This window comes from Triticum urartu, chromosome 2, assembly GCF_003073215.2.
Source record: "Triticum urartu cultivar G1812 chromosome 2, Tu2.1, whole genome shotgun sequence".
Lineage (NCBI taxonomy): Eukaryota > Viridiplantae > Streptophyta > Magnoliopsida > Poales > Poaceae > Triticum > Triticum urartu.
This window is the reverse complement of record NC_053023.1, coordinates 654,100,150-654,108,158: the sequence shown is the minus strand read 5'-3', so window position 1 is coordinate 654,108,158 and position 8,009 is coordinate 654,100,150. Positions and strand designations below refer to the sequence as shown.

The following is an 8,009-nucleotide window of genomic DNA, read 5'->3' as shown; positions in this document are numbered from 1 at the left end:
AAACGTCATGCACAACATGACCACGCACCTATCTGCAAACATCTGTGTAACCGCGAGGGTCGGCTCTGATACCAACTTGTAATGCCCCGTTAAACACCCGCTGGTGGTCATTACTCCTGGCGGGATCTAGACTAGCCCCACAAATCAATACTAGTCTTTTCTGCGCATTTTGTCCTCACTCGTGCGCACCCAGGAGCAACTTCCCGATCGGTCACCCATCCTGAAACTACTCCAAGCTAAGCACGCTTATCTTTGGAGTTCTGTTCGAATGGGCTCCCGAAAAAGAAGGAATTCCTTATTGATATGAGTAGTCTATCATCCCTAATAAGCTAGGCTATCACATCAATCCCCCGAGCAGTCTGGAAAGACGACCTCCGTCAGAAGGTACCACAAATAGGCCCTCGGGTACTGCTCCACGGTCCGCTCATCGGCATCTTGCGGGCATATGGTCCGGTTCTCCAGGAGTCACTTGAGCCGCACACCGGATGTTCTGTTCCCCTTCATGGGAGAGCAGTCGCCGATCAGGGCGATCACCCTCTGCTGCCAGTTGGCCCTCTCCACTCGCCCAGTCCGAGCATGGCCCTGGATGGGCAGGGTCGTGATCATGCCGAAGTCCTGGAGGAGTCACTGTCATCTCACCTCAGGTGAGATGGAAACTATGCGTCTCGGGGCGCCACCGGTCAATCAATGTCGTAAGAGCCGATTGGACGAGCACCGAGGTCTGTCTTTTGAACTGAAGAATGATACCCAACATCCGTGCTCTCCTGAAGTACGGAGTGTAGCGCTCGTCGTACTGCATCTGCACGGCCTTTGTGTGGCCCCTCATCTGCAATAGGGGAGCATTTGTCAAAGTGTAAACGGAATTGTTAGTAACTAATTTTGTCATAATAAACAATACAGCAAATTGACGATAGACATTACCATTCCGTTCTCCATAAAACGGACGCGGTGACCATTGTCGAAAGCATGATCAAGCATGGTGTACTTCACGCCGATTTCTGGCGCAGGGGGGGCACCGATAACAATTGGAAATGATGTCATTTTCAACCAACTTGTATCCTTTTGAACAAACATGAACATATCAAGTCCAAATATAAATGAATCATATTCAACCAACATTCATTATTTATCATATGTTCAACCAATATAAATGATCAATGTAAATGAATCATATTCAACCAACATAATTCATTCAACAACATTCCACCATCACTCATGCACTTGTTTATTCAATATTTATAAGAAAATTGCATATACACTATTCACCAAAATCCATCATATGACCATTTGTTCAAAAAAATGCATATACATAATTCAATCATATGTAGGCAACTACTTACAATCCCTCCAACATCAATCATATGACCATTTGTTCAAAAATAATTTTAATCTCCAACTACCTTCGTGATGAACTAGGGTTCATATCAAAACTACATATAATTTCCACAACTAGTTATTAGAGTTCATATTCAACCATATACATCATATAGAATCAACCTAAGCAATCCTAGGATAGACACAAAGTAAGAAAATAGGGTTTATTTGCACCAAATAATGCATCGAATTGAAAGCGTTTCGAGTAGAACTAATTGGAGGGATTGAGAGAGCTTACTTTTCCCGTTTCGGAGCCATCTCGATCCGCAAAAATGGTGGCAAAACGAAGAAGATCGGAGGGGGGGAGTGGAGGGGACTAGAGAGAGCTTGTGCTCTCTGTTCTTGCGGCGTCGCGCGGCTGAGGAGAAGAAGATGGGGGCTGGTTGGTGGGCGGGCCCCACGAGCCGGCCCCGCGGGCTTATAAGGTTTCAGCACCTACCGCCAGAGTCTACAGCGGTAGGGTTACATAGCCTACCGCCGTGGGCTCTGGTGGTAGGGGGGGCAGGATACTGTTCCGTCTACTTGAGGCTGACGTGGATGAGTGGGCTACCGCCGTTCTCTCCCTGTGGTGGTAGCCTGCATTTGCCTATCGCCTTGATCATTGGCGGTAGATAAAAGGGTCAAATTCCAAAAGGTTTCGAATATGGGTCAGATCTCGCTTATTTTTGACAAAAATGTCAAAACACGAAATTTGGCCACAAAGCGTAGGCACTGAACTGCAAAAGCGAGATCTAATAAGCGGAAAGAAAAAGAAAAAAGGCAGACGACCGAGACCGCGACCCCACGCGTCGCCCGGCAGCTTCGTGGCACGCGCCGGCCTGACTTGCATTGACTGATGTTTCCCGTTATACCCCTGCGCACACCGCCGGCTTTACCCGCTCCAACTCCTTATCCACGAAACCGCCAGGGGGTAGAATTGGAACTGCCCGCCCCGGCTCTCGCGCTCACGAACCCCACGACTCCCCTCCTAGTATAAACCGCTCCAACGGGGAACTGCCATTCCTCTGCTTCGAGCCGAAGCATCAGAGAAAATTTTGATCCAAAACTTTCCTTAGCCATTTGATCTAGAGACTGTCTCGCCGTTAGGGTTTAGCGTGGGGATGGATTACGAGCAAGGCGGCGGCGCTGGCCGCGGCCGCGGGAGATCTCGCGGCGGCGGCGGCGGGCGTGGCGGGGCGCCCGGTGGGTACGGGCCTCAAGGAGGCGGCGGAGGCTACGGAGGAGGCGGTCAAGGCCGGGGCGCTCAGGGAAGCGGTGGAGGATACGGAGGAGGCGGAGGCTACGCGCCCCAAGGGGGCATGGAGGGCCGCGGGGGCGGCTACGCGCCTCGCGGCGGAGGGTACGCTCCTCGCGGGGGCGGCGAGGGCCGCGGACGAGGCTATGGTCCTCAGGGAGGCGGCGAGGGCCGCGGAGGCGGCTACGGCGGAGGCGGTCCGGGAGGGCGTGGTCCTGGCGGCGGTGGGCGTGGGTACGGCCCCGGCGGTGGGCGTGGTGGGAACGCGTGGGCGCAGCCTGGGAGAGGGCCCGCCGGAGGACCCGGGGAATACGTTCCGGTGAGGGCGCCGGCGCCAGCGTCTGCGGCGAGGAGGGTTGAGTCCGAGGAGGCGGGGCGCTCATCTGGATCCGTCGGTAAGCACTTCCCCTGTCCTGCTTAACTTAGCATACTCTGTTCCTAAGCAATGTTCAATACCTTGACGGTTTGTCAAGTAATCTAGGGATTTGTGACGGTGAATTGAGTCTATACGGTATGGTTCCACTTGTTTGTGCGATTGATCAAGGCGTTCCTTATCGCCTCTGTGTCGATGGTATAGCAGGGAACTTCTCATCGTTGACTAGAATGATGGGGGTGCGATCTGAACTGTATTTTGTTCGGCCCTTGCAGATTTCTGCACTATTCTTCGTCCTTGAGATGCTAGATTAATTTTCGTACCATCGTAGCATTGTGTGATTATATCGTAATATCATCTTCCTCGAGTTAGCTTAGGTTTCATATAATTTTGAGTTCGGTATGCATTGAACAAATAATTATAGATGAGATCTATCTGTATGATAATCTCCACTAGATCTTGGCTCATACTCCTACCTGTTAGTGATTATATCAAGTTTGTATCTGGAGGAAGCATTTAATTTTAGGATGATTAGATTGTTACTATCGTGTTATGCAAAACAAGCGAGAGGAATTTGTGGCAATGCCTTGTTTAGGCACACACATAAATTACTAATTTTGAATCATTTGCAATTTTTATTCCACTGTTTCCCCATGAGAGTTATTTGTTTCAGAGGATACAGAGCACTTGTGAAAAGGGGAAAACTAGGATTTCAGGTAGCCTTATTTTGTTTGCCAGCTTGCAGTTTGAGAAGATTCAGACACTGTTTAATTTTACCCAAATTTCTGAATGATTAGCAATTTTTCCTATGTTGACTTGGGAAAAAATCATATTAGAACATAAGCTGGAAAGAAAAAAATATATTTTTGTTGAGTATTTGGCTCGTGCAAATTTACCTTGTTTCTAATTCTAACTGATCTTCCTTTTTCACTAGAACGCATCAGCTCCAAAGAAGTGGCAAAATTAGAACCACTAGCGCCCCCAGTTGCTGTGTCTCCCAATGGCATACGTGTGCCAATGCAAAGACCTGATGGTGGTGGAACATTATGTCAAGCCAGGGTCCAGCTTTTGGTAAACCACTTCATAGTCAAGTACCCAAAGCTGTCAACCTTTTTCCACTATGACATAGATATCAAGTTTGATCCAGCGTCTTCAAAGGTTTCTGGCAAGGAGCTCTCCAATGCAGATTTTCTTTCTGCAAAGGCCGAGCTTTTCAAGGATGACAGCTTTCGGCAGCTTTCATCGGCTGTTGCTTATGATGGAAAGAGAAACCTATTTACTGTTGCACAACTGCCAGAAGGTTTATTCCGTGTCAGAGTTCGTTCAAAGACCTACATTGTATCAGTAGAGTTCAAGAAGCAGCTTCCTCTAAGCCAACTCTCGGAGCTGCCTGTGGCTAGGGAGATCTTACAGGGTCTTGATGTCATTGTGCGTGAGGCTTCTAGCTGGAGCAAGATTATACTTGGTCATGGATTTTACTCACCACAAAGCAAAGTGGATATGGGGTCAGGTGTTGTATCTATGAAAGGAACCCAGCAGACCCTTAAACACACTCAGCAGGGACTGGTCCTATGTGTCGACTATTCAGTTATGCCATTTCGCAGAGATGGACCTGTTCTGGATATCGTGCGGCAGTTTATAAAGCCCCTTCCCCTCGACTACAGGACAGCACTGAACAAGACTCATCGGGAAAAGTTGGTGTATGAGCTCAAAGGCCAGCGTGTTACTGTGTCCCACCGGAAGACTAAGCAGAAGTACACTATTCAAGGCTTCACTGATTTGCCAGCCAGCCAGATCACCTTTTTAGATTCGGAATCAGGGCAGTCAAGGAAACTTGTTGACTATTTTGCTCAGCAGTATGGCAAGGTGATTGAGTATCAGATGCTTCCATGCCTGGATTTGAGCAAGAGCAAAGACAAACCAAATTATGTGCCCATTGAGCTTTGTAAGCTTATTGAAGGACAGAGGTATCCAATGGCAAATTTGAATAAGGACACTGATAGAGCACTGAAAGGCAAGGCTTTAATTAAGGCAGCTGAGCGGAAGTGGGAGATTGAGACTGCGGTCAAAGCTGAAGATGGGCCTTGCAGGTAACTATTTGAGTTTGAATCAATTTATATGGTTTGCAAATGTATAACCATCTGTTAGTATTTTGGTCATAGGAAACTACTCTCTCCGTCCCATAATATAAGAGCGTTTTTTACACTAGTGTAGTGTCAAAAATGTATAACCATCTGTTAGTATTTTGGTCATAGGAAACCGACATGTTGCAGTATTTAACTGGTACTATGATAAGTTGATGCTCTTTTTTACAAAAGTACCTCTACCACATTACTCCCTCCGTTCCATAATATTTGAACTAAAACCACGACAAGTATTATGGAACAGAGTACTTAATACGGATGCTATTACATTCTTGGTAGAGAAAGTAGATTGTAACCATGTAATCAGTATATATTTGCCAACTCATGTTCTCATTTGCTTGTTTGTGTTCCTGATATTTAAGCCCTTCTCTGTCTTATTTCTTTTGCAAAGGGACAATATGAACTCAGTAACAGATCTTTATCTTTTTTGTGGAAAAATGAAAAAAAATGTTTGTATCAGGTACTAATCACCATTTTATTTCCAGGGGAGAAATAGCTCAACAGTTTGGGATTTCTTTGGATGTGAAGATGATGGAAGTCACTGGCAGGGTCCTTTCTCCTCCCATGCTGACACTCGGCTCCTCCAGAGGAGCCCCTGGCAATTTAAGTATCACTCCATCTAATTGCCAGTGGAACCTCATGGGGAAGAAGCTGGTAGAAGGCAAAGCACTTCAGTGCTGGGGCATTGTGGACTTCAGTGCACGGCCATCTCACAACAAGCAGCAAGCGCTTGATGGGAACATGTTTATTAACTATATCGTCAGGAAGTGCTGTGACCTTGGCATTCAGATGAACAAGACAGCATGTTTTGTGCATCTATCGACAATGTCAGTGCTATCAGATCCACACCAACTGTACGAGGAGCTGAACAAAGCCAAGCAGGCTGCGGTGAAGAAGAACCAGAAGCTGCAGCTCCTCTTCTGCCCGATGTCTGAACAGCATCCTGGGTACAAGACACTGAAGCTGATCTGCGAGACGCAGCTGGGGATCCAAACCCAGTGTTTCTTGAGCCACCTTGCAAACAAAACCCAGGGCCAGGACCAGTACATGTCCAACCTTGCTCTCAAGATCAACAGCAAGCTCGGGGGCATCAACGTCCAGCTCCAGGACAAGCTCCCACTGGACAACGGTGTTCCTTACATGTTCATCGGCGCGGACGTGAACCACCCGTCACCCGGGAATGTGGAAAGCCCGTCGATAGCAGCTGTGGTTGCGTCCATGAATAGGGGCGCCACCAAGTACGTGCCTAGAATCCGCGCCCAGCCACACCGCTGTGAGGTGATCAAGAACCTCGGCGAGATTGTCCAAGAACTCATCGGTGTCTTTGAGAAGAAGGCCGGCGTAAAGCCTCAGAAGATCATTTACTTCCGTGATGGCGTGAGTGATGGGCAGTTCGAGATGGTCCTTAACGAGGAGCTTGCAGACATGGAGAAGGTGATCAAGGTGAAGGGCTACTCGCCTACGATCACCGTGATTGTGGCCAAGAAGCGGCACCACACGCGGCTGTTCCCCAAGGAGCACAACGAGCCGCTGCAGACGAAGAACGGCAATGTGCTCCCTGGCACGGTGGTGGACACCAGAATTGTCGACCCTGTGACGTACGACTTCTACCTGTGCAGCCACAACGGGCTGATAGGGACCAGCCGGCCGACGCACTACTACAACCTGATGGACGAACACGGCTACGGGTCGGACGACTTGCAGAGGCTGGTGTACAACCTCTGCTTCGTGTTCGCGCGCTGCACCAAGCCCGTATCACTGGCGACGCCCGTCTACTACGCTGACCTGGCGGCATACCGTGGCAGGCTCTACTATGAGGGCATGCTGGCGTCCCAGCCCCAGGTGCGCAGCTCGTCGTCCTCGGCCTCCTCCGCAGCGGCGGGTGCTTCTGACTTCAGCAACTTCCCGATGCTGCACGTGGATCTTCAGGACAACATGTTCTTCATCTGACGCTGGCGTTTCACCCGGTGTTGCTTAGGGTCTTGGTCGGGTAGAAACATATATACAAACTATTTCGTATTGTCTGAACTTGGTCCGGTAGAACATATACCCCAAACTGCTTGGTATGGTCTGAACTTTGAACTTGAAATGTGTTGCTAGTTGTGTCATTGTCCGTGTGCTTCAGGTCTGTGTTTTTAACTATAGCTGTGTTGGTTGCCTGACCTTGGTGGCTTGACTGTATCTTCGGAGATTCTGATGATGAAATTCCATGGAAGTTGTAACAACTTTCGATTCATTTCATCATCTCGTAAATCTGAACGGTGGGAATTTGCTTGTCACTTGATATGGATGGTGTAATTATTTGCTCCATCAGGGACAAGTAGCTTCAGACAAAGAATGCTTTTAAAACTGTTCTTGTCATGAACAGATTGCAGCAGTTAGCGCCGAACAAGTCTCTTCTCTATCACAGATTCACAAGAGCATACACAGAAAGTAGAGGCCGGCACAACAAATTCAAACACAGAGAGCACCGATTCTCTTCTCCTCAATTCAGCAATAACAAGTCATGTCTATATAAATAATTGCGCGCCAAAAGTGTCTATAAATAAGCTCTAAATAAACATCTCAAAAGAAAAAGAAAACTCTAAAATAGAGTTCCAATCGGCTAGGGAGACAATACATTTGGTACGGAGCCCATCCTTTGTTGGCGAGGAAGGAAGCTCCAGAGGCAAGCGTGTCCTGATCCTGGAAGCAGCCTCCCTCATTGGTGCAGAAGCAAACGATTACCAGTGCCTGCACACGACCATCACTGGTTTAAAGTGCCATCCGGGATTCAGAGCATAGGTCGACTCAAAATTCCAAGGACCAAAGGCCATGCGGGCGGGCCCAGGATTTCAAGAGTGTGTATTCAAAATTTCAAAGGCAGTTTTTTTGGAAGTCTAAA

At 48.2% G+C, this 8,009-nt stretch overlaps 1 protein-coding gene across 1 annotated transcript; it reads left to right on the top strand.

The window, feature by feature from the left end:
* Positions 1 to 2,363: 2,363 nt before the first annotated feature.
* On the top strand, positions 2,364 to 7,369 carry LOC125539463 (protein argonaute 2-like). The gene is made up of 3 exons (XM_048702921.1): positions 2,364 to 3,003; positions 3,916 to 5,071; positions 5,611 to 7,369. The coding sequence occupies exons 1-3, from the start codon at positions 2,475 to 2,477 to the stop codon at positions 7,073 to 7,075; spliced, it is 3,150 nt and encodes a 1,049-aa protein (XP_048558878.1). The 5' UTR covers positions 2,364 to 2,474; the 3' UTR covers positions 7,076 to 7,369.
* The last annotated feature ends 640 nt before the right edge of the window (positions 7,370 to 8,009 follow it).

Coding starts and splice junctions, on each gene's coding strand:
- LOC125539463 (XM_048702921.1), top strand. CDS start 2,475: ATGGATTACGAGCAAGGCGGCGGCGCTGGCCGCGGCCGCGGGAGATCT. Junction 3,004..3,915: donor GCGCTCATCTGGATCCGTCG/GTAAGCACTTCC, acceptor CTTTTTCACTAG/AACGCATCAGCTCCAAAGAA. Junction 5,072..5,610: donor GCTGAAGATGGGCCTTGCAG/GTAACTATTTGA, acceptor TTTTATTTCCAG/GGGAGAAATAGCTCAACAGT.